The 25,950-nt window shown below is 41.7% G+C and overlaps 1 protein-coding gene across 10 annotated transcripts in view; it reads right to left on the reverse strand.

Annotated features, from left to right (window-relative positions):
• Window positions 1–25,950, reverse strand: part of ENOX1 (ecto-NOX disulfide-thiol exchanger 1) — a 324,009-nt gene that overhangs the window by 134,626 nt on the left and 163,433 nt on the right. For all 10 annotated transcript variants that reach the window (XM_077974448.1, XM_077974449.1, XM_077974446.1 and 7 more), the window contains 4 exons: window positions 22,888–23,061; window positions 21,466–21,672; window positions 17,548–17,781; window positions 6,706–6,918 (listed from right to left, as the gene is read on the reverse strand). In XM_077974448.1, coding sequence (XP_077830574.1) covers window positions 6,706–6,918; window positions 17,548–17,781; window positions 21,466–21,672; window positions 22,888–23,061 — 828 coding nt within the window. The remainder of the gene's footprint in view (window positions 1–6,705; window positions 6,919–17,547; window positions 17,782–21,465; window positions 21,673–22,887; window positions 23,062–25,950) is intronic.

The following is a 25,950-nucleotide window of genomic DNA, read 5'->3' on the forward strand; positions in this document are numbered from 1 at the left end:
AACAGCACAAGCAAATGTGTGGAGGTAGGAAAGAGGGTAAGTGCCAGAAGTAAATACTTCATTTTCTAGCCAGATAGCAGCATTTATACTCAGTGTCATGTCAGCACACCTCTTCAACTCTACCTGTAAGCTGTACTTTCACATTTATAATATTCTTAATTTTCATTTTACACACACACATACACACACACACACACACACACACAGAAAGCAAACTGTACAAGGAGCCAAGAGTCTTGATTCTAATCTGCCCATAAACTACTAAATACCCATGGCCTCTCACGTCTGCTCTCTGAGCCTCAGTTTCCTCCTCTGTAAAATGAAAGGGTTTGGCCCAACCCTTTAAAGTCCCTCTTAGCTCTAACATTCTATAATTTCTGCTTTTTATCCATGCTCATTATATGGATGGCACATATTCTTAAATTAATATTAATCAACCCTCTGCACTGCCTCTGGCTTTCCCATTTGCCTTTTCTCCAGTTTGTTCCCTTCTCTCTTACTAGGAAGCATGTTGGGAAAGTAGCAAAATGGGGATATCATGGAGTGTTTAAATTTTTATTAGATATGTGTGTGCTGTAATTACAAAAAGGCAAGCAAAACTTATCATCTTGGCATGCATATTAATAACTGAATGCGGTAGTCCATGCTTCTTGAACTTTATAAACAGCTCCTGTATGAGCTTTGAAATGACAAGCTTTGTTCATAACTGAGAAACTGAAAGTGGGCAGGTCTGTGGGGAGTTCCTATGAAGCACAAATTTTTAAAAAGCGAAGATCAAAACTCCAACGTCTCTGAGTTGGAAAACCTGGGGAAGTTTCTGGCAAATGGACGGGTTAGGAAATGGCAAAAAGGTGAGATTAGGATGCTAGTCTAGTGACATGACAAAGATGATTTACCTGTGCCGAATTTTTTTTTCCTCTTTTTTCTGTACCTAGCAAATGAGGTCTATCCAGCTGTCCCAGAAGGGAGGAGAAAGCCCTAGGTGCCACAGCAGGATAGACGACGTCCTGATTTAACGTCTTTCATACTTAACTGGACATCCATGGTCAGAAGTGAAAAATCACCCCACACAGAAGCGAATGGATGCTGTACTCCCCAAACTTCTGGTGGGGTTTAGTTACAGTCCCCTGACACTTTAAGCCAAGGCTTTGCTAAAAACAATGACTGTTTGACATTTAATAGCTGGTCCTGGGGTGAAGACCAGAGATATAAAAAAGGTTAGAACTTTTGCAAATATGGACGAAACTAAACACCATCAAAGTTAGAGCTGCTGGACTTTGATGGAGACCTTTAAATAAATCACAGCTTATTCTGTATGTTATTATTAATGACTTGTGGTGTTTTTCAAAAAACTTTTGTAAAGCACTGAACTTCAGGAGTGGTATCTCAGCTTTCTTTCTCCTCAATGGCTGGAGAGCAATCTAGGCCACACATGTGAGCCTATGGATCCTTTCCAAATGAAAGCAAGAACAAGTACACAAGCACGGAAAGGAGACAGGTGCATCTAATCCAGCTCATGGATCACACCTGAAGTTTCCCTTGTCCTATACGACCAACTGGTTATTTCCAGCAAAATCCATAAGGGGACCCACATGCTTTTACCGTGCTTTGAACTCTGCAATGTACCTGAACTCTGCAATGTACCTGAGGGCTGAGTGAGCCCTCCGTTTGGGATACCCAGCCTGCTCCACTAGTTAGCTAATTTGCCAATACACGTGCTTCCAAACCACCTAACAACAATTTCCCAACATTCCCCTCCTGTCCCACGAAGTCAGGAGATCAAGACCAGCTTGGCTGTTTAGTGAACAGGCTACCATGGAATGCCATGAAGGACGGCACTGACACTGGGAAGATCTTTTGGCACTGACTCTGAGGAGATCCCTTATGTGGGAGGGAGCAGTCGGGGCTGCTATGGAATAACCAGGAGATTTCCAGCCACCTGGAAGAAGGAAAACTGAGGTGCAATTCCTGAATACTCATGCTTAACAATTCTAATCTCGTTCTAAGGGAAGAAGCCAAAATGTGGTTCCTGTGGTGTTTGCCAGGAATATTAATGCAGACAAATGGGGTGTGACTGGTTCTGCTTTCGGAAAATGCAGCAAGTGTGTCAGTCACTGAGGACTTTGGCAGTTATTGTTTTACCAGCATCCCCAAAGTCCTGACACCAAACACACCTTACCACACTGAAGAGAGCTGTGGAAACAGGAAGTGCAGTTGAAACACAAATATAGCTTCACTAGAGAGAGGGAAACTTGGGACAGGAAAGGAGATGCGTTCGGATTAAAGGATGAAGAGATGTGTATGTACCTACCAGGTTAGTCAGGTTACTGCTAATCTTTTCACAGATTGGGTTCCTTTTGGCAGTCCTTTTTGTAAAAGCACATAGAAGAGAATGGAAAGTTCTGAGGTTGCTCAATGAGATATGCAATCGTTCGGTTCTGCCTCACAGGCTTAATTCTAGCCCAGGCTCACATTTAAGGTATCCCCCATCTTCAAGTCATCCTGAAAGATCTTGGCTGTCAAAGATTCACATGAAGGCTCCTCAGAGTCTCCATGGCTGGGGTGTGTATGCCCTGGTCAGCACTGTAGGATTTTCAGTCTTGGCTATTATCTGCCAACTGCTGAAATACTTCTCAGAACCAAATTACAGGGCTAAGGGGGACTCCCAAATAGTAACAGGCAGATGGTAAATACAGAGCCTGTTGGATGGTTACAATTGGGAATACTACAACATAAATTTTTGATGATTCTTTCAACCCAACTCTCCTGATATTTCCTAGCCTCTGACCAAGAATTTGGTAAAGTGTGGCAATTTCCAATAAAAAGTATAGCTGTTGAGCTTTTTCTCTGATTTGCTTCATTACACATGCAAGTTGAAACCTCGTTTCCTGCAGATGATGCTGACATCAATGCCAAACTACTCAATGAGGTCACCAGAAATTTCTGAACTCACGGTTTCAGGGTTCCCTCCTTCCTGTCATCTGATTTACTCATTCATTCACTCACTCATTCACCCAATATTTCTTGCATATTTCTATGTTATAGGGCTTGATATATATTGATAACTAAAAAAGACATGTCTCTTCCTTTGTGATGCCTGCTATAATAACTAAAAGCAGACATATCATGAAATCACTACTCATTTGGATAAGTGTTACAAGGGACCCTAATAAAGATGCAGGGGGCGGGGCGCAGTGGCTTACATCTGTAATCCCAGCACTTTGGGAGGCCAAGGCAGGCGAATCAGGAGATCGAGACCATCCTGGCAAACATGGTAAAACCCCATCTCTACTAAAAATACAAAAAATTAGCCGCGCATGGTGGCACATGCCTGTAGTCCTAGCTACTCGGGAGGCTGAGGCAGGAGAATCATTTGAACCCGGGAGGCAGAGGTTGCAGTGAGCCGAGATTGTGCCACTGTACTCCAGCCTGGGTGACAGAGTGAGACACCATCTCAAAAATAAAATAAAATAAAATGCAGCGATGGCAGATCTACTAGAAGAGGGTGGACCAGAAAGACCTCTCTGAAGGGGTGGCCCCTCATCCAAGACCTACAGGATAAGAAGACGTCAAGCACACAGAGTATGGGAAAGGGCACCCCAGGCAGAGGGAACAGAATGTGTAAAGACCGAATGGTGGAAGGTGGTTTTGATGGGCTCAGGGGAAGAGTGGTCAATGGGGATGATGCATGGTGAGTCTGAGGATAACTGAAGGTAAAGAGGTGGGCACAGAGAGCTCTGTCGGCTAGGGACAGTGAATGTTCTCTAAATGCAATGGGGAGCTACTCAAAGGGTTTAGTGGGGAAGACGTGATCTAATTTGTATCAGATGGAATGTGAAAATAAATCAAACTAGAGTAGAAGTAGAAAGGGAGGCACTCTGTATGACAAAAACTGCAAAATTCTTCCTAGTAGCCATTCTCCCCTCCTGCCTTATTATGAGAACTCCAATTTTACTCTGAAGAGCGGTAGGCCCAGTAAAAATTGTATTTCTCACATTCTTTGTAGTTAGGCATGGCCAGGTATAATAATTCTGCCTAATGAGACCTACGTGGAAGTTAGCTGGGAATGGAATTTTGGGCAAGTTTTGCTTTCTTGCTATAATGACCCAACTCCTTCATGTGTCTTTCTTCCTCTTTCCTTACGTGATTTCAGCCTGGAAAAAGAAGATGTGATGGCAAGTGAAGCAGCAGCAACCATCATAGACAACTATCCAGGTAAAGTGAACAGCACCAGAGAGAGCTCAGCCCTGGCAGCCTTGAACCACTGGACCAGTGCCAACAAACCCCACATCTGGATTTTACTGTGTCCCAAGAGAAAAATCTTCTACTTGTCTCAGATGCCGTTTGGCAGAATTTTCTGTTACTCACACGTGGGTGCCATGTCTAACTGACACATCAGGTAACCAAAGCCTGACTTGGGTGGTGGCGGTTACAATGAAGAAGAGTGGGCTGAATCGGGGTATATTTTTGAAGGGAGAAACAACAGGACTTCCTGATGACCTAGATGTCGGTTGTGGTGGTGGGAGATGGCAATTATAAAAAGTACAAGACTTTGGCTTGAGAACTTATGAGAATGGGAAGGAAAAACCAAAAGAGGAGCAGGTTTGAAGATTAGAAGCAAGGATTCCATTTTTGATATTTCAAAGTTGAGGTGCCTAAGAGGCAGTCTCTACTCCTGTGGTTTCCAGGAGACAGGATCTTGCTGGCCCTGTTCCACCCCTTCATTCACTCCTTCTCAGGGAGTGATGAGCCAGCCTGCCCAGGGAGACTGCCTGTTCTGCCCACCTACTCCCTTGCTTAGGCATCCAAAGTGTAGCCTCCAGGAATGTGGCTGGGGTCTTCAGTACCGCCTGAAGCTGGATGCTCAACACAATGTCCAGCATTCAGAAGCCAATTATTGCTGTAAATCTCCACATCACTTTCCAATTTGGTTGTTATACCAAAAAGTATTTGTAGTCCCACATGCTACACTTTTCTGTCCATCTCTCAGTTGCTTCAAATATGGGCCAACTTACACCTATATAATGACAGGTAGACATTTCGTGTTCTTTCAGCCACATCATAGGGGCCTCATTGTAATAGGTGCCTCTTTCAATAGTTACTGCCAAAGAAAATGAAGTTCTCGCCTATTCATGGCTGCCCTCTTATCTTTATTGTTAGAGTCAAGGGTTGAGTCTTCCTTGCCCGTTGGGACTATAAACTGCATGGGAATTAGAACTTATTTAAAATTGATGCCAGTGAGCAAAAGGTAAACATACTGTAACCATTTCACTGTTCAGGCACATGACTTCTTACTATAACTCTGAAGAAATTGTATGATTAGAATTGTTTTACTGTGCTGTCTCTTATTTTTCTCCACTACCAGTTCACTCTTACCTTCCCTCCATCCACTGATCCATTCTTTCCTTCCCTCCTTTAAAAACTGCTGTTAATGTTGCTTTTCTTTATTCTATCCCTAATAACCTTAGAGTTTCTAGACATACACTGTTAAAGAAAGGGTCATTCATCAAGCCTGGTGAATCTAGGTAATGTGGTCTGGTATCAGTCTGTGTAAGGACAGAGCAGTCTTATTTTTCCTATTCCTTTTCTTTAAAGACAGATTGGTCTTATACTGGATATTAGATCACTTACCAGAATTTACATTTGGGAATTTGTTATACAATATGCTACGCTGCTGTAAAACCTGTCTTTTGATAAAGTCATATAAGATACTTTTACATTTAAGATCTCGGTTTTGCCCTCTCTTCCATCCCATCCTGACAGATACATTATTCCTTGTGTTTGCACTGATGAAAGAGGTGATAGGCATTTTGGCACACTACATCACAGAAAATAGTACTTATCTTTAGAATGGAAATATACATCCCACATGTCACTATCGCGTAGGGCCCTGCACCTGGTATGGAATGGAGCGTGGCATTGTTACAGTGTCATTCAATGGCTTTTACCAAGCAAGAGAACATCGGCAGCTGTGATGCATGATGCCGCTGTGACATTAACTACAGACACAGATAGAGTGCCCATAAAAAAAAATACGCCCTTTTTTTGAATAGAGCCCTGGGTAATTACCCTGACTATTGTTCTAAGAGAAAGCCCCATTTACACCCCTTCATCATTTAGACTCTGGACATAAAAAAAAAATCACTGGCATTAAGTAGTTAAGGCAATTTGCTTTCCAAATGAAGAAAGGACAAAAAAAAAATCCCTGCTCTTGAGTTGCTCATTTTGACAGCCACAGCTCACCCAAATAAAAGATCCTGAGGAGTTTTTCTGATAGTACCCTTTTCCTACACAGAGCCCAAGGAGAACGTGTTCAAGTTTGCTTTCTGCTGTCAGCACTAGGAGGACACAGGGGGCTGTGTGGACAGCCTGCGGGTGAAGGGTGGCGGCCCTGCAGCTATGATATGAACTGTGGTGGGTCCAGCAGGCACAGATGCATCTAGCTGCCCTGCCCTGGTGGCCAGGCTTGCTGTTCTGAGGAAAAGCTACAGAAACGTTGCTCACCTTGAGAAGTAAACTCTCAGGGCAGGGTCCGTGTTCCTCCAAGGTGCCACAGAACATGAAATAGGTTATGAGGTTTGCCATTCAATGTGGAGTAAAAATGGGAGATTATTGAACTACTTACCCCCAAATGAAAAAATAAAATTAATCAAAAAGAAAAGGCAAAATCACAACAAAAGAGATGTCCCCCAACATTTTACTTACATTGAGTGAGAATCCCAGTTAAGGCATTTTTGAAATTCTCCTTGGCTTCCTCCATCTCCTGCTCATGTGTGGCTTTTTCATTCATGAGCCGGCGGACGTGGCTGTTGGCCGACTGCACCATGGAATAGAACTGGTTTGCGGAACGCCGATTCACCTCCCCTCGTTCAATCCAGGAAAGCAGCACTGTGATCGCCTCTGAAAACTTGCTATCATCTGGAAATGGAAAACCACCAAGTACAAATCATGCCAAGATGAGAAAATACACTTTATTCGTATTCCTCTCAAAAGACAGAGCATAGTCCAACCTAGTGGATATATTTTCAGAACTCAACAAATTAGCTTTCCTGAGACTGACGGCCATATAATCACTTAATTTCTCTTTTCTCATCTAACTTCAGGGCACCATAGAACCACTCAGAAGGTTCACATTCTCATCTACCAACTCCATGAGCTCAGCTATAGGAGATTCGGTCTGGGCATTCTTAGGAATAAGGTACAGCCTAATTCTTCCACCAAACCTTGTTTTCTCTTTCTTAAGATGGACTTGAAAAACTGTTATTAACCTACTTGGTCTCTACTTCATTTCTTTGTTCCTTTAACAAAAATATGACACAGTGTTACCAGTTTTCTGATTTATAGAATCAGCTGACTTAGTGTTAAAATGTGGAAGAAAGATTGGATTACTTTAAAACTGGTTGTAATGTATGGTACTATCCCTAAGGCAGGTAGTAGGAATAAGTCAATTCTTGTTCTACTGTAGTTCAAAACGAATTCCATTTTAGGGCTAATACCATATATTTAATTAGGCTGAAAAACAGAATATTTCCTAGTTTTCCACAAAAGAGAACATGTTTCCTGAGGTGTTCAGTGTTTGCTTTGGATTGCTATGGAAAGCCCATTTGAACCCAGTTTGAGATGTGTGTGTGTGGTGTCGGGGGGGGGGGGGGACAGGAAGTAGGAAATGCAGTTCCATCTGAAAATAAGTGATAAATTCTATTTCAAAGAAAACAGACTTGCCTCTTTGAGAATGGTTACTGAACAAACCTGTGTTGTGTGGCTTGGAGGTGGAGAAAAAGGAAGTTTGTGGGTGATTAAGTTAATTAGAACTGGAAGTTGTATGTCAGCTGTTACAACATTAATCGATCTGACTACTGCTGAAGGCTCACTGCCTACTTTTCAGGCAAACCTGAGGGGAGAATCCTTTCATTTGTATTCTGCAATCCCTAGAAAATGTGCTTTAGGGGAAAATATCCTACACTTTTACAAGTAAACTAGGTAGACTCTGAATGCTAAAACTCAGGAGCAAAATTAGATTGAAAGATTCAGATTCTTACCCATTCGTTTAAAAAATACTGAGGGTCTACTGTGTGCCAGGCACTGTCCCCTCCACTGGAGGGGCATCGGAGACATCCTTATGTATTGTTTGCATATAAACATACATACAGTCCACACGAATAGACGGGGAGATTCATACTTGAGAAAAAGATTTCATTTCACTCAGCAGATTTTAAAATCAATCATTGAGTTCTTATTAGTATTTTACACATCATACGAAACCTTCCCACCATTGAATGCTTTGTAAATGTATAGGGTGCTTTACAAACATCTTTAGTGTCTTTTCTCCCAAAGACCTCCTCCCAGACCAGTACAGCTTCCTTAGTATGGCTGCTGCTTGCCCAGGAGGTGCGTGTCCTGAAAGAAGGTAGGGCTGAGCCTAATTCAAGGTCCTGCGGTTGAGCTCTGCCTTCCCCAGGGAAGAAAGCAGCTTTTAGGGATGTGCTCATGCTCAGCCACCATTCTAAGCCCTCTCCGGCTGCACAGCGGCCTTCTAGATTTGGGGATCAAAGCTTTTTTTCTGAGCAAACCTGCCCCCCTGCCCTCACACTTTAACCAGAGGAGACAACTGGCCTGGGAGTGCTCACAAAACACCCTGTGAATGACAGACTCAAGTTGCCTTGAAAATCTCAACCCATAGGCACAGAACACACTTACTGAGTATTGTAGCTGCTATTATACCATTTTGTTAACTCGGGAATTTCAGTCTAAGTTCAACCCTCAGTGAACTCCAGCTGCAATGGTTTCTTATCTCATTTCATGGACCGAAGCGGCTTGTATAAGATAAAATCCATCACACAACTTAACATTACGTTCAGTCCATGGAGAGGCCCATAATTTAACATTATGTTTGTGAGAGGCCCACTGCCACCGTTACTGGCGGAATAAATTTTGCCTCCCTCCACACTCTCTACCTCTCTTCCCACCAATATATGTTAGGAGAATGGACCTCAGCAAAGACAGCGGAAATAAACTTAATGCTCAGAAGAAATCTTTTTTTTTCCTCTGAAAAGATAACAACAGAAAAAGAGAACACTGATTTCATGTACTATTTTTTCCCCTTTGCTATGAGTTTCATGTCTACACAACACAGAGAAAGAAAAATCCTTAACATTTTTGTTATGAGCTTTACAGGGACAGAGTGTAATGCTGTTCTCCTCTTTCTCTCATATACAGGTGGTTTTTCCTTCTCTTGCTCATGGTGGCTTAGTTCATAAATAGACTAACTTTACTATCAGGAAAAAAACACTTCAATTTTAAAAACGTATGTTTGCTCAAATGGTCTGAAAGCCACATTTTATTGCTCGTCACACCTAGACCTAGAGCACAATACATTCACCTGCAGATTATAGTTTCAGAAAGAGGAAACAATATGCTTAGGATTAAGCCACTGAAAATACACGCTTTCAAAAGTAAGTAGCCAAGAGATTTTCTAACATGTTAACAAGTACTAGGAGACAGAATTCCATTAGCCTAAAAGAGAAATATAGTTTCACAGACTCCCAATTTCATCTTCATTTCTGAACTTTCTGAAACTGACAGGCCGATATATGATTGATGTACTGACATTCAAATTAAATTAAAAAAACATTAGTTAAGGCATGCTTGATAACTCCAGTCAATATTTGTTGCCATGTAAGAAGTGACTTTAATTTATATTAATTAAGACTAAGCCAGTAACTCCCTCTGGATGGCTACAGGAGGATATTGGGAGCGGTCATTTTCAATACTCAACTGTAAATTCAATTTTGTATTCAGTGGAAAGATCACTGAGAAGGCAGAAAACAATATAAACTAATTTAAACAGGATTTAGATTGCAGCATTATTAAAGCTATTCATGTGGAAAGAAATTAACACTGCTCATAAAAATCACATCAAAGACGCACTTATAAAAATTCCAAATACTTTCTGTGAACATGCTCAGGCATAACTCTGAATGTGGATGCAGTTTAGAAGCTAGAATGTGCAGATGTGCTTTTTCCACAGTAAGAATTGGGAAACATTGGTATATTATGGAGGGAATATAAATCATTTGCTCATTAGAAATTGCCCACCGTTTTCTAATCCGGATCCTCACAACGTTAATGCACCTGAGTTAATAGACAGGTTCATTTATGAGTCTTGCTTTTTTCCTTTCCATCCATCCGTCCCGCTTCCTTTTCCAGAGCCCTCTTTGTTAAACAGCACGGCATGCCTCCCTGCATTTGCTCATGCTGTGCACTTATCCTTGGGTCTCTCACACTCCTGGTCCCCCAGGCAGCTTTTATTCTTCCCTGAAGATTCTGCAACCCTAGGATGCATTCGGTGTCTCTTTGCTATGTTTCCACAATACCCTGCATATCCTGCTATTAAAGCATTAGTCACTCTGTACAGTAATTGTTGGTTTACAGATCTGTCTCCAGTTTTGAGGGGCTAATATGAGAATAAAATTTCCAAAACATATTTCAGTCCTCTGGTGACTCTGAGTTTTTTCCTTTGTATTTTATATGTCATTGCACTCTACAGTAGTTCCTCCTTATCCACAGTTTTACCTTCTGGGGTTACAGTTACTGTAGGTCTCAGTTAACTGTGGTCAACCGCAGACCAAAAATAATAAATGGAAAATTGCAGAAATAAGCAATTCATCCATTTTAAATTGCACACTGTTCTGAATGGCATGATGAAATGTCACGCTGTCTCACTCTGACCTGACCCGGATATGAATCATCCCTTTGTCCAGGGTTGATTGTCCATCCACATTGTCTACACTACCTCTCTGTGAATCACTTAGTAGCCACCTGGATTGCCAGATCCACTGTAATGGTACAGCAGTGTTTGTGTTCAAGTAACCCTTATTTGACTTAATAATGGCCCCAAAATGCAAGAGTAGTGATGCTGGCAATTTGGAAATGTCAAAGAAAGGCCACAAAGTGCTTCCTTTAAGTGAAAAGGTAAAAGTTCTTCACAATAAAGAAAGTAAAAAATTGTATGCTGAGGTTGCTAAAATTTAGGGTAAGAACAATTTATCTATGAAATTGTGAAGAAGTAAAAAGAAGCTTGTGCATAGTATATATAGTGTTCAGTACTATTCATGGTTTCAGGCATCCACTAGGATCTTGGAATGTATCCCCCAAGGATAAGGGGAAACTACTGTATTCCCAATAGATTTGTAGCAATTGATGCTGGAAAGATACAAATGCAATGGTTAAAAGTTAGGAAACATCATAGTTGATAATAAACATTTAAATTTCATGTCAAAGAGTATTTTCACACATGCCATTATCTACCAGAGATAGATGTTCTCATGACAATTAAGCTGAATGATCCTGTTATATACTTCAGGCTTCAGAAGTCATTATCACTGGCAATGAAAGTTAAGAGTGATGTCAGAGAATCCCACAGAAGCAAGGCCCTCTGCAGTGAGGCACTAAACGGTTTATCAAATAACTCAAAAATGTTTTTGAAAGCCTTTTTAATTTTGGGAAGGTAATTGCCCTTTAGCTTTGTGAAGAGTAAATAATATTATAGTGATACTATCAGATGTCACCGCTGGAATCCACGCCCATCTCATTTCATTTCTGGTTATTTCAGACTTTGTTAACCTCCTTCCCTCTCCCTCTCTTCCATGTTTCTTGAGAACTTGGCACACAGTAGGCATTACAAAACTGCATACGGGAGAGCTCTTTGCTATTCAAAGACCAGGCGCAGAAGCAGCCTTTGCGAGCTTGTTAAAAATGCAGACTCTGCCTTTCCCACACCTCCAGAATTGGAATCTGCATTTTACTCCAGGTGATTTCTATGCGCGTGGAGGTTTGAGAAGCACTGAATTAAGGACTCAGTGAAGGCCAGGTAAACTGGTTAGGAGCTGACCAAAGTTAAGAGATAATGAAAACCTGAAGTGGAAAGTAGCAGCTGAGATAGCAGAGACTTTCAAAAGGAATAGATGTGATTCTTAAGAGCTTTGTGAGTCTCCATCCCTGTCCCCATGACCAATTAAATAGCTGTCACTTCTATTCAGGAAAAAAAAAAGCGTTCAAGACTTGGAAATCGGCACAGAGACTATTACAGACCCTTTCTATGGAATGCTGGGCATGAATTACCTAATTCTACAGGGGGTGGGAATCTTTAATTCTTTGGCTAATGTCTGACTAGGCTATTTTACAACTTTGTAGGAGTAGAACATAAATTGTGGCAAACTGATTACAATACAAATAATTCCTCTCTGTAACAATGCAAATTAATTTTTGTTCAGTAGAAAGTGTAAATCTTTATAAAGTGAATTCTCCTTTGAAACAGTTTTAACATTTTCTTGGTCTCCTCATTAATTCGTGAGTTAAATAACATCATTAGCACATGTTCGTTTTGTATTTGTAAGACAGTCATGATTTCACTGCCACAGTATCCTTTAACAGAAGACAGGGCCCATGCTACAGTCACATCTGAAAGTCCAGGGCATGGCACAAAGTGGTGGGTACCTGGTGAATTTTAATTAAACTGATATATACATAATGATGGGGAAAAGGAACCAAATTGGTAAGTGTTTTTTGTTTTTGTTTTTGAGATGGAGTTTTGCTCTTGTTGCCCAAGCTGGAGTGCAATGGCGCGATCTCGGCTCACTGCAACCTCCAACTCCAGGGTTCAAGTGATTCTTCTCCCTCAGCCTCCTGAGTAGCTGGGATTACGGGCATGCACCACCACACCTGGCTAATTTTCTATTTTTAGAAGAGATGGGGTTTCTCCATGTTGGTCAGGCTGGTCTCGAACTCCCGACCTCAGGTGATCCACCCACTTGGGCCTCCCAAAGGGCTGGGATTACAGGTGTGAGCCACCACGCCCGGCCGTTAAGTGGTTTTTTTCCTCCCACTTTGTGTGCACAGGAAGAGGCAGCCCTGAATTTCGAACAATAGATAGAATAAGAGCCAAGCCGGGAGCACTGAATATGAAACTTAGGTGGGCTATAGTTTCCTTATTTACACCTGGGTCTATAAAGGAACAATGAGGAGACAGGGATTTTATGTTTGAACAGAACGTGGGAAAACAAGGAAGACATTCTAAAATGCTTTTCTTTCCAAAGAAATGGAGGGACACACACATGTGTACACACATACACACACAAGTAAAAGTGTGTCTGTAGTTATCAATGATTTCTGGCTCCAAAGACAGCCGGAAATTGCTCACAGTGTACAGTCACATAGTCATCTAAGCAGATGTGGAATTTCAGTATGGTCAAAGCATTGCTGCTATCACAATCCCCAAATTTCTGTACATGTCCCTAAACAAGTCTCCTTTTCCTGGCTGCTCAATTAACCTTGCATCAACTAACCAGATCACAGACAGCATAAAAGGCTAAACAGACAGGTAATGTTCCCTTCTACCCCCAAAACACACACGCAATCTTCTTAACTAGTTAGTAGCTGTAAAAATGAGAAAATTAAGGCAGCAATATGGAAATGCACCGATTATTCCTGCTTCAGGGTCAAGCAAAATGTTCCTAAATAAAACGGCCTATCTTACCTCTATGAAGGTCAATAACACATAAGGAAATAATTTGCAAACAGGCTCCTATGTTTCATATTTCCCTTACCCTATGAAGGAAGTCTGGCTTTTAGCTAATGGGACATCCACTTGGCTCATAACATTATTGATTTTTACTTTCATGGAACCATAAATATTGACAACCATCTCAGCAAAATGCTGGTACCATATCTGCCCCTTCCTCTGTCTGGCAGGCTGACATGGGGCCATTCTATATGCAAATCAGAGTCCAGTTCTCTGGAAATTATAAATGTTGATCCCAGGAGGATGGTACTCTTGTTGACACATTAGGGAATCCCAAAGGCCCTGCTTGCAAGGCTTTGTCAGGACTTCACCTGATTCAGAGAGAAACTCTTCATTTCATCACAAAATGAAAGATTATGTGAAGCTTTCTAAGGGGGTAAAAAGTACACAAAAACTTTTAAATGCTCTTGCCAAGAGAAATCCCAGTGAATTAGAATATAATCCTTCCTCACTGTCTAATCAATCTCTTCCTTCCACAGTCCAAACACAGGGTTCCTCCAGGGGTGGATGGTCTGTGTTAGACACACTGAAATTCATTATCTCATCTGCCTGGTGCCACTGTTTCCAATAAAGTGTAATTATGGTGTTATTGAGCTCCATCTCACTTTCTCAAAGCCATGCTATAAACTTTGGGTTTCTGAGTAGTTACTTCCCAGTCGGTCTTCATTAAGTTGAATTGTCTCACAACGATGTCTATGTAACCAGCAGGATGCCTACTAATTTTCTTTTATAGAATTTGTATTAACGTAACAGGCACTGGATGACTCCATGTCTCAGACACTACACAAACACAATAGTGTTACCTCTGGTTTCAGAAGGTCAAGTAGCCAGTGAATGGGATAACCTGGTCCTGGAAGATCCTCCCTCTCTCACTCCGGCACTGCCCATCTGGGCTGGCTCTCTCCCCTGCGACAGCACTTTGCACTTCCCACATATAACAAGGGGATTAGTATATTTATTATAATAAATATACTATTATAATAGTGCACTATTATAAGTGGCAAACGCAAGGTGATTTGTTATTGCCTCTGTCACTCAAGACATCTAAACTCTTTGAGGCAGGGGCTTGTTCACTGTTGTCCTTTCCACCACTGGCTAGGTCAGTGCCAGGCATATGGTAAAATACTGATTAATGAATACTTCTTGAGTGATTGGAAGGATGGCTGAGCACACATCGCATCATTTCCATGTACATCCGGTCATGCCCAGTAGAACCACTGGCCAGAAATTCAATGTGCTCATAGATCCAAAGAGCAGAAGAAGAGAGAAAAGAATTATTTTACTGAGCACCTACTATGTGCACAGTTTTAGCATTGGACAGGACATGGAGAGGGCATTGTGGGTCATAAGAAAGACTTGGTTTGTACAGATTTTGCTAAATAAAGCTGAGTTTCAAAGAGAAAATTGTAAGAATAAACAAGTATGATATAAAATAGAAGAAAGTATCTGTAATAAATCTAAGTAAGATTTCTCAGGGGAGGAAAAAAATCAAATCCAATTCGGTATTTTCAGATTGCATTTCCATTTCCTCTCTGACACAGGTTTCTTTACCTTAGGTCTTGACTGTATTTTATGTCCCCATATCAATGAAATCATCTTCAGGGAAACAGGGTCCTCAGCTCTTCCTGTCTGGCTTTGCAACATTATAAGGAGCATGGAGTGGATTTCCTCTCTAAGGCAGCCAATTTCCTAAGCAATTAAATGCTGTTTATATTCCAAACTCTATGCTTGGGTTGAAATTGTCAAGCTTGATATTACCTGACTCTTGCCTAAGATGTGTCCCCAGCTAGTTCATTCTACTGTAACAGCCATCTATTAAGATTTCCAATCTGTTCTTTCCTCAAGGGATCACACAGTACTTGGCAAAGGTACAGCTTCTGAATTCTGCAAATTATACTCATCTATATAAATATATACTTTTGAAATGGCAAGGCTTGCAAATTACTTTACCAAATTGACATCCCAATCTGTTATCCTCTAAAAGGAGAGGCAAATGCCACATACTTCATACGTGCGGAGATACTTCCGTACTGGGTTCTTAAAAACAACATAACTAGATGATACACTTTTATGAAATTCCTCCAGGAGGTCAAGATCAAGGTGCTAGTTTTTGTCACTTCTCGGTGTGGACAAACTGAATACAGTTAGTCTGTGTAGATCATAATCTGATACCACAATACATTGGATATTAAAGAAAAATTATTGTTCCAGTGAACACTCCTTGTTGAGAACATTGCTGCTATATCTCATTTTGGCCACTCCTTGCAGTTTCTAGGCTGGAGGGAAAAGTGAGATGATGTCTGTATCTGCACTGCATATGCCCTTTATTAAAGGGACAGCTATGGCCTATGTATTTACATTGGTAAGACATGGTTTCTCAAAGCAGCAGAACACACCACAAGAGCCTCAGCAAGAAGCATTCCCTGGTTACAGTGCGGGTATTTCAGTGGCAACTGCAGTTGATTAAGGATTCTCGAGCCCTGGATGGAAGATTGGAAGCACAGCGCCCCCGCTGCCACCTTTTTTTTTTTTTTTTTTAAAGTGTAGAATGTCAACTTCCTATCTTCCTAAAATAGGTGTTAGGCAGCTTTTCATACATTTTTCTTAGTGAAAACATCCAATCCACTTTATACACTGCCAGCAATACACCAGTTATGTTCTAAAACACTTGAAGGATCAATCACATCCCTCTTCTCGTCAGAAATCTGTGATGGCTTCTCCACTGTTTACGGAATAAAACCAAATTCCAGCAATAGCCTTCGGGGCTCTGCCATCTGGCCCAGACTGCCATTCTAGCTTTACCTCGCTCTAGAAAGGCAGCTTCTATGCTGAATTCCTTTCTGCTTCTGTGGGATTTTATTCTTAGGTTTCCAGCCTCTAACTAGAATGGCTTTATGCCTCTTTTTCTCCTGGGGAAAAACAATCTAGTTTATTCTGCAAATTTCAAATTATGCCTCCTGTATAAAGACTTTCTTGACACTTTCATCAACATTATTTGCACTGGCCCCTGAATCCCCAAAGCACGGTGCATATACGTTGGTTGACAATCATGCCACTGACTTGGTATTACAGTTAATTGTTTATCTGTAGACACCCACATGTGGCCGGCAACTGTGACTTACGTTCTCTCATCAAATCCTGACAGCACTCAATGACCTGAGGAGGGTCTGACCATCATTTTCCTGTAAAATGCCCATATATTTGCTCAGCTCACACAACTTTGGTCAGTAACAGAACTGAATTCACATGTCATCCTAACTTCAAAATCTGGCATCTGTAGTTCACGGGGGCAGGTACTAGAGCCTTCCTATGTCTTTATTTCCCACAGCATAAGACACCAGGGAGGGCCTCAGAAAACATTAGAAGAAATAAAACATACGCTCTTCTCTTGCTAATCGTCCTGTAAACGTTGCATGTATCCCCTCAACTGCATCTCTGAAGCAGGGATCCCATTCTGTGTTTCTTTTCTATTCTCGATGGACCCCAGCACCATGTCTGCAATTTTGCCTGATGAAGGCTTTCGGAGTCTGGTAAACACGCACACTCTACAGGGCTGGAGGAACACTAAGAACGCCCCACCAATGGCACAAATACTTGCCTGGCTCATTAAACACTGGGTCAGAATAGCCTGCTTTGGGGACCTTTCTGTCCCCTCATTCAGTGAGTTTTGTTGAGTGACTGTACATATACACTTTAATGGAGAACATGGGTGAGCATTCTGGGAAGGGGCAGGGTTCTGTCCCAGGCAGAAGATGAAGCCCAGGTGTCTGCAGTTTCCAGGGGACCTCCCAGCGACCCCACCCCAGCTCTGTAAAGAGTCTGTGCTTACACCAGACTCTTATGGCCATCTTAGGGCATAGCAGACATTGTACTGAAGGGACAACGGTGAAGAGGCAGGAGAAACGCACAGGGGTTCCGTGTCTGGGGATCCCTGTGCAGGAAGAAAAGCCAGCGTGGGTGGCCCATACCTTTCAGCTTTTCAGCTAGCAGAGCGGCTTCGTGCTCTGAGTAGTGCATTATGGCGGGCGGGGATGGGGGCCGGAGCCGGTCCTCCTCCAGCTTGCGCCGGTGCCGCTCCTCCCGGGCACGCATCCTCTGCTTGCATTCCCACTCATAGAAGTCATCCCTGGCCTGGGCAAAGTCCACATGAAGGCGGCCTGAATCCTTTTTGTCGGTGCTAGACCCTAATCGCATCCTGTAACCTGAAACCAATGGAAACTCTGGTCACACCATAATGTCACAATGGCCACATGTTTTTGGTCCAGACCTTCAAGGCACACTTAGGCAAATGCTCACTTATTTCTTTGCTGTTACTACAGATACATTTCCCATAGGAGGCGGGAAGCAATTATCCTTTTCCCCAGCAACCTTGAAGCTTTGTAAAGTTAGGCCTATTACAGGTTTGGGGATAAACACACCTTGGAGAGTTGTCTCCGAGGGCTGCTTACCCATCTTCCAAACCGGTATCCCCAAGAGAAGATGATCTCAAGAACTAGGGTCTTATCATGATCATTCCTTCTTCCCCCTGGCTTCTAGGAAGCTCAGAAACAAATTTGGCATGAAGCATTTTTTTTTTCTTTTTTATGTTCTTGGTTTTATTATATTTTCAGTTTACTATAATTCTATTGTATAGGTGAAATATGAGTAACTAAAGAGCATCTATGATATTTAAAAAGATCTACAAAGTGAATTCCAGAACATCTCACTCACAGGCTATTGCTACATTCCCCCAGAAAACGCCGCTGCTCAGTTCTCTCTCAGCAGCTGCAACAGGCACAATTACCAAGGCAATTTTGCAACGCTGTTTTATTTCCACTTATCCTCTGGGGCACGCGGGAGAATATTTTACCTGCAATCAAGAGGCCTCACCGCTGCCTTCCTCACAGCCCTGCAGCACCTCATCTGGTATGCATCACCACACAAATTGTTCATTTAATATTTTAAGGCCACAGGAGCCCGGTGCAAGAGCCCAGAGCTAGACAAAGAGAAAAATGGGCCTGGAAATCTTTAGGGGATTCACTGTGAGCTACCCAACTTATATAAAGATTATGAGCAGAAACTTGATCTGAGAAATCAACACTAACAGAACTGAAACCAGTCAGCCGGCCTAACTTCAAATGAAGAAGAATTGACTTTGAGGTTGCTCTTCAGTTTGGGGTACTCAGATTTTCAGAACATAAATCCAGGTCCCAGCAGGACCACAGCTGCTGGGGGCTGCCAGAGGAGAGAGCAACATAAGCACTTTTCCAGTGTGGGGGCTTTGCAAATGAGATACAGCTGTAAAATGCTAGGCTGCACTGTGCTGATGTTCACGATCTCATGGTAGATTTCAATGGATTATTTTAGCATTTGGGGATAAAACTCAGCTGAAAATCTCTGTAGAGGCTGGCTCCTCCCAGGAGGCCACTTTACACCTTTGAAAGTTACAAGTAAGATATTGACCTCACATCTGGTTTCTGTGATGCCACGGAACCCTTCTCACTGCTAGATTTTCAAGTGTTATCTAAAAATGGGAAGACATACCAATACCAATCAAAACCAAAAACATCCGATCACAGATGTGCAGAATTAATGCAAAAGCAAAATGTATCTTGGTTGTGGGTCATGGGAACTTAACAAGTCAGCAGGCCACAGTGATACAGGCATAACAGCTGAGCAGGCAGGACTGTTTCAACTGGCCAGCTATCCCAACTGGCCAAGCACCTTTCCCCTGCTCATTGTCCAGAGAATCCGTTTTCAAACATTTCTGGCTCCAGAAACACCCTCACTTTCACAGAAACATCATCACTAAGGACTTAAAAGAGACCCTGATGAGGCCGAGTCTAAAATTAGCTAGGCCTTCAAATGTGAATGTGGTCCTAAAATTAGACAGGCCTTCCAGCTGGGCTTGGGCTTGCTGGAGCCCACACACAGGAGGGGCCGCCTGACTTCCTTCCTGCCTTTCCAGTTAATTGGCCTTGCAGATCTTCCTGGGACTGATGCTGCAGCCTCTCAAGGGCAGGGAGGCAGAGTTAGGAGGCTCTTCTGCACCCAGGTAGGGAGGCTGGAGGTGAGGCTTAGCTGTGTTCTCCTCTTACAGTAATGGGGCAGACCAAGGAGCAATCAGGGGCTTGCTGAGGGAAGCAGGACCAGCCCCCAGGCTGGAAAATCATAGGATCAAGGTATAATCAATCAAGGAGCACCTTTCATATGCCTAAATTTGGGACTGTTCATCTTTGTCAGTGTCTTACGAGGCTTCTGATTGGGTGTGAACATTGTGTTGTATTAGAGTTGAAATGGGCCTTTGATTTACTCTAACCTTCTCATTTAATCAAGTAGGGTAAAGAATACAGTCGACCTGTGAACATGGGTTTAATCTGTGCAGGTCCTCTTATAGGTGGATTTTTTCCAACCAAATGTGTATCCAAAATATAGTATTTGAGGGATGTGAAACCCACATATATGGAGGGCTGACTTTTCATATACATGAGGGTTCCGCAGGATATACATGGGGCAGGGGCGGGGGTTCCTGGAACCAATCCTCCGAGTGTACTGAGGGATGATTGCAGTTTTATTGGTACAGCTGTGATTAGAACCCAGGTCCCCAGGACAGGGTTCTTGAGATAGAAAAATCAGTCCTTTATCATGATCAGGATATTTATGTTAAAAACAACCATTTCCTGAATGGTTTCTATGTTGCAGGTGCCCTGCTAAGCACTTAATATCCATTATTTGATTTATTCCTCCTCACAGTCCTACGAGGTCATACTGTTACTATCTTTATTTTGCAGATGAGAAAACGGAGGCAGGCTCTAGGCCATGAAACCCAGTGCCACGAACTCACCAGAAACCCCATTGTCTAACAGTGGATTGTGTGTTATGAAATGTCTTCATTCTACGCTTTGTCTTCCTTATCCATTTTCAATTGCTTTTAGTTTTTATTTTCTATTTTGTAAGGTTTTACTGAAATAAGGGGTTTTAAAGTTCTCCATATCACTATCTACCTCAGGAGAGTCTCTGCATTGCTGATAACCTCAAGGCTTCTGAGGTTTGCACAGAATTTCGTGGCAATAGAGGCAGACTGCAGAAATTAAGTAAAACCTGGCGGGAATGTTCAGATAGGTACCCCCAACACCACCCCCCACCCCTACTGTTTTCCCACCTTCCCTTATCAGCTTTGCCTCAGGAATAGGGAGGTGAAATGCAGAGGGACGACTGAAAAATGGAGGTGGGGAGTGTGAGGGAAGGGCAGTGAGTTCAATCTAAGAACGTGTCCTTCCAAAACCAGCCCCTAATTCTTCGATTTGGCAAGGCCTTGTGGACAGACTCCATCCACTTGGCCCAACACCCACAGATGGGAAGGCAGCACTGGGTCTAATCTCAGTATCTGTAAAAATCGCCTATAAACATTGGCACCAAAGGACAAGGCTTAATGAACCACCAACGAGGCAATGATCCTGTGCCTTTCTCCTAGGGCCCCTAAGCCACTTTCCTGCAGGGAACTGACCTTGCTTTGGTACCCTGGTGTCCAGAAAGTGAATCCACTTCCAAAAACCTGAAATTATTCTGAGAGAGTACTTTACTCTCCCAGAGGATTACATCCAGTAAGAATAATGGTCCTTAGTACTCATAATATTGCTTCTCATCTAATAAGCACTTGAGAACATTAATTAGAAACTCGATGGAATTCCTAAAGACTGGATGGTGGGAAATTGCTCCTGCAGTGAGGCACCTTCACAGACTTAGCACAGAGCTTCCGGCAGCCAAGGAAGAAGGCAGAATTCCTCCCTTTCCAGCCCCGAACTGTGAAGACTTTATTTTGCATTAAGGCCAAAGGGAATAAGCTCATATTAACATCACAAAACATAACAAAATGCCTAGAAAACTCCTTATGTAATGCAAAGTACCAGAAAGGTAAATGGCTTTATCAACCATGAATTCCTCTGCAAAGCGAATGTGACAAAAATTCTTCTTGCTTTTCCGAATTGCTGTAATATCACCGCACTGCTCAAAGACTTCTTGAATAATTTCCTCGGTAGCATTTTCTGGTAATCCTCCGACAAACACAGTCTTACACCCAGGAGGTCGTTCTCTTGTGGAAGGAGGTGGAAGATCTAATAATCACAACAAAACAGAAAGTTTTGTCTTTCATTTATTTGCTCTCTCTGGTTCTCCCGGCAAAACTAAAGCTTGCAGAGTAACTTTCTCCAGACGGAGTGACGATACATTTCTGTGCCAACTTACACTTATCCCAGGCTGTCTTGTTTCTAAGTTCCTCTCCCCTCCCACTCCCAACCTCTACCTTCTGTGTTTATTGCTACGCAGAGTGGCTATACGCTTGTCCATGAACAAACGTAAAGCAAATGTTTGCATAATTTCATTTCTCCTTTATACTACAGAAGCCCAGAAAAGGGAGGGAAAAAACTTCCCAAAGTACAAAACATGATGAAATGACAACATGATGAAGAACCTCAGCGTGTTATCTGCTTTGTCTTGTTTCCAGATAAAGGAGCAGCAAAGTGGAATACAGGAAGCATCACCCACAAAAGCGCGCACAATACTTACTTGGCTGTGCAACACCGGGCCTGAAAAAACCACTTTGTTATTATTCACATTTAAATGAGCAAACTATTACATTTTGGGGAGGCTGTATAAAAAGATAAAATGTACACTCTCACAACATTTTACCTAGTTTATATGTAGATTACTAAAGCAATCTCCTGAAAAGTCCACTTAAAAAAGGCAACCCTGATTAATATGAACGACCAGAAAAAAAAAAGTCCTAGCTTTTTTAGCCCATACACTTAGTATCTGAGGCAAAATTAAAAAATAAAATTCTGGCCCATTTACTTCATCAAATGTATGTTTCCTTCAAGCAAATGCAATTTGGTCCAGAAGCTCTGAGATGCAGGCTCCCCTCTCCTCGGTCCCCAAATTGCTAACTGTCAAATTAATTCAACTTTCCATCTAGCAAAACACATTTCGGAGTTTTTCTCCCACATTTGTGAAGATGGATGGAAGTGCTCACATATTTCACACTGTGTTCTCCAGCAAACACTAGGCTTCACTGCATGCAAAGTCTTACCGCCAGATACACATCCCCAAATCCCATGTACTGGCTTGATAGTGGGGACTCAGCTTCTGGACAGACACGTGGCCACATCCCTGTGTATTTATTCTAATCGAGAGACAAAAGGCCTCCTGTAGAACGGATCCCCACTCTGCGCATTTACGTGTGAGTCACATCTGAAAATGACTGCAATGCCATTTTAAAATTTAAAAAGAAAACAATTTAAAATGCGCAAATAGTTCCCATAGGCGTTACTCACTTGGATTTTGAGGAAAAAGAGTACAGCTTTTGCAGTGGATTATTTCTTTGACAACAGCCACTTCTGTTGGTGGTGGGGGAGGTACCAGTCCAAGGCCTGGGATCATTGGGTTAATGGGGGTGATTCCAGTCATCATGTTGAGGCTTGGATCAAAGCCTGGGACACAGATTGAGTCTGTAAAGTATACAAGATAACATTTTGACTGGAGATTAAATCCATTTTTGTTGTTGTTTTTGCCATTTTCCTGCAAAGATGTTTTGACTTTATACTTTCTATGTTTCGGGAATTTCTCCTGGCATAAGATGTAATATTATAGAAAGCTATGCCAGAAGGGTAAAGAGAAAAAAAGGAAAAGATGAACATAGAAATACACAAAGGAAATTATATTACTTAAAATATTAATACAACAGAAAGAACACAGCATATTAAAGTGTAAAAGCATGCACCATTAAGCTTCACTATTACTGTGAATACAATTTTCTATTTCTTAACATTGGTGTATTGTTTATACCACCTTATGACCCAGAATATGGGGAGAATATCATTTAACATTGAAGTGCCCTGTGAATCTAATTGTCAACGTGGTTTCATCAAAAGAGCCTTCTTACCCAAGTGACCTAGATTTAGGAAAGTTCAATTTATATGTGCATACTTTATAATGATGTATTCAGGTTCCACCTAACCTATTTCCCCCGAAATTTAAAAAAAAAAAAAAAAAAAAAAAAGCAAAACAAAGAGTGATTACAATTCCTATGGCTGGGTTAGATACATGCAGGCATAAAATTAGCTATATACATTTCTGGATTCTATTGGATAATTGCACTTTCTTCCTATAATTTAGTCAACAAATAATTGACCCACCCTTTTGAAATCTTTATGCCCTGTATTAAAACGCACACACACAAACTTGAAAATAGAAATAGAAAGTGTGCAAAACAAATGGGTTTTCCAGCATAAACCCGGTTTTTTTTTTTTTTTTTTTTTTTTTAGTGTGATAATGAAGCAAGTGATTTCAAAGGTGACATACAGACACTAATAAGTAAGACCTTTCTAACAGCAGGGACTATGAAAACACCGTACTGAGTAGCCACAAGGGGATCCCGTTCAGGAGGGTTTCCCTGTTGGCAGAAAACAGTCTCACGGGTGGCGTGAAAATGTTCCCAGGTAGACAGGCCAGGATAGATCATGGTGCCCTCCTTTACTCTGCAAGGATGAAACTTCCTTCTTGTCTTATACTCTCCTATCTTCTCCCTCCTCATCTTACATCATTTCCATTCTTCCTTCCTGCCCATCCCCCTGCTGCCCCCTACAGCCCCCTTGTACAGTTCTCCTGTACAGCCTGTGCCTTAGGCCTCTACATGCTCTCACTCTTTGCTTACCTGTGCTGAAAGGCTGGAGGAGCCCAGAAGCAGATGTAAGGATAACCACACCCTTTGTTTACTAAGAAGCTCCAGAGGATACAGAAGGTCTAGCAAAAGCGTTTCCTTTCTGGGAAAAGGTTTACAGATTCCACCAGCTACTTTGGACATTTCCACTCCTCCTCTGGGCTGAACAGAATAAACAGTGTGATTCTGATCTATAACCCCAAGAGGACTGCTGTCCCATTTATTTAAAACTCCATTTAATTTCATAGTGTACCAGTGTGACTTCAATAAAAGGTTTTTTTTTTTTTGTTTTGTTTTGTTTTTTAAAAAAAGAACCCTAAATATAAATGACAAACAAGCATTTTCTTTCAAAGTAGTCACCCTGATGTTCTAGGTACTTCCTCTACAATTATGGCTCTCAGTTTCTTCATCTGCAATATGGGACTGTTTGACTGGATTCTCTCTCGGAGTGCTAGAATTCCAAGACTCCAGGATTCCATGCTGATGTTGCGCAGAACAAACTGACACACAAAAGACATCAAGTTTTGTAAGTGACAGAGATGCCTCTGTTTATTCTGCCAATCATCAGAAAGTTTCACAAGTATGATTTCCATTTTACAGAAGAGAAAGTAAGGCCTAAAGTGCTTAAGTAAAACTTCTAACATTCCAAATCAAACAGACGGCAGAGTCAGAATGAGGGCCCAGGTCTTTGTCTCAGTATTTAAACACGTATTAAGTGTGACGATTTCAAAGTTTCCATCTAGAACGACCCAACCTGATTATTCATCTAATACATGCCACTACTTCTTAAAATGTACCTTACTCGTAAAAAAATCAAGATGGGTCCTGCTGATCAATTCCAAAGAAGTTCCAGAACAGAATGGTTTTCAACATCATCATCATTAAAATAACATATTGGCCTCCAAGGTGAATATATTAGAAAAAGAAATATTGGCAATGGGAATGTTGGCATGCTTGTGCTTTTATTTAATCTCATTCCGTACATAGGCTTCATCTGTTTCTTTCCTGGCCTGGCCCTCGCTATTATTTGCCAACACAGGATGATTTAAGGCTGAAACCACTCAGGACTGCAAACCCTGAAATGAGAGCCCTGTGAATTATAATCGGCAGATGTTTCCCGCAAATGAGGAGAGAAGCCCAGTGCTTGCATTCTCTTTAGTTGTTAACAGACTTCTGTTTTCTTTCTGAAGGCTAAGTAAATAAGTATATGTCCAGAAATGGGGACAGATGATACCACTCTTGTACAAAATATTTTAATATACAGCAAGAGTTACTTTGCTTTTTCTGAGACATCAGTATGAGGAGACTATGAGGTTTAATGAAATCTGCATGGCAAGTGCAGTAGCTTCAAAAGAGCTTAGAAAGGAATTAACACGTAAATTATGTTGGACCTCAAAGGATTGGAGATTCAGTATTTTAGAAGAGAAAGTAAGGAAGGATTAGACTTTAAGGGAAAAAAAAAAGAACCCATTACTTTTTAACAATATATATACAGATGGAAATTGTTTTCTCAAACAGCACAGGAGCATATGATGTACTCGCTCATTAAAGCAAACGCACAAACTGAAAATCGAGGAAGACATAAACACAGGAAGACAAAGGTGAGAAGGTGGCGCAACCCCGAGAGTCAGTTCCATGCCCTAGTAGGAAAAGCTGCCCCTGTGAGCTTCAGAGATAA

Source organism: Macaca mulatta, chromosome 17 (assembly GCF_049350105.2).
Source record: "Macaca mulatta isolate MMU2019108-1 chromosome 17, T2T-MMU8v2.0, whole genome shotgun sequence".
Lineage (NCBI taxonomy): Eukaryota > Metazoa > Chordata > Mammalia > Primates > Cercopithecidae > Macaca > Macaca mulatta.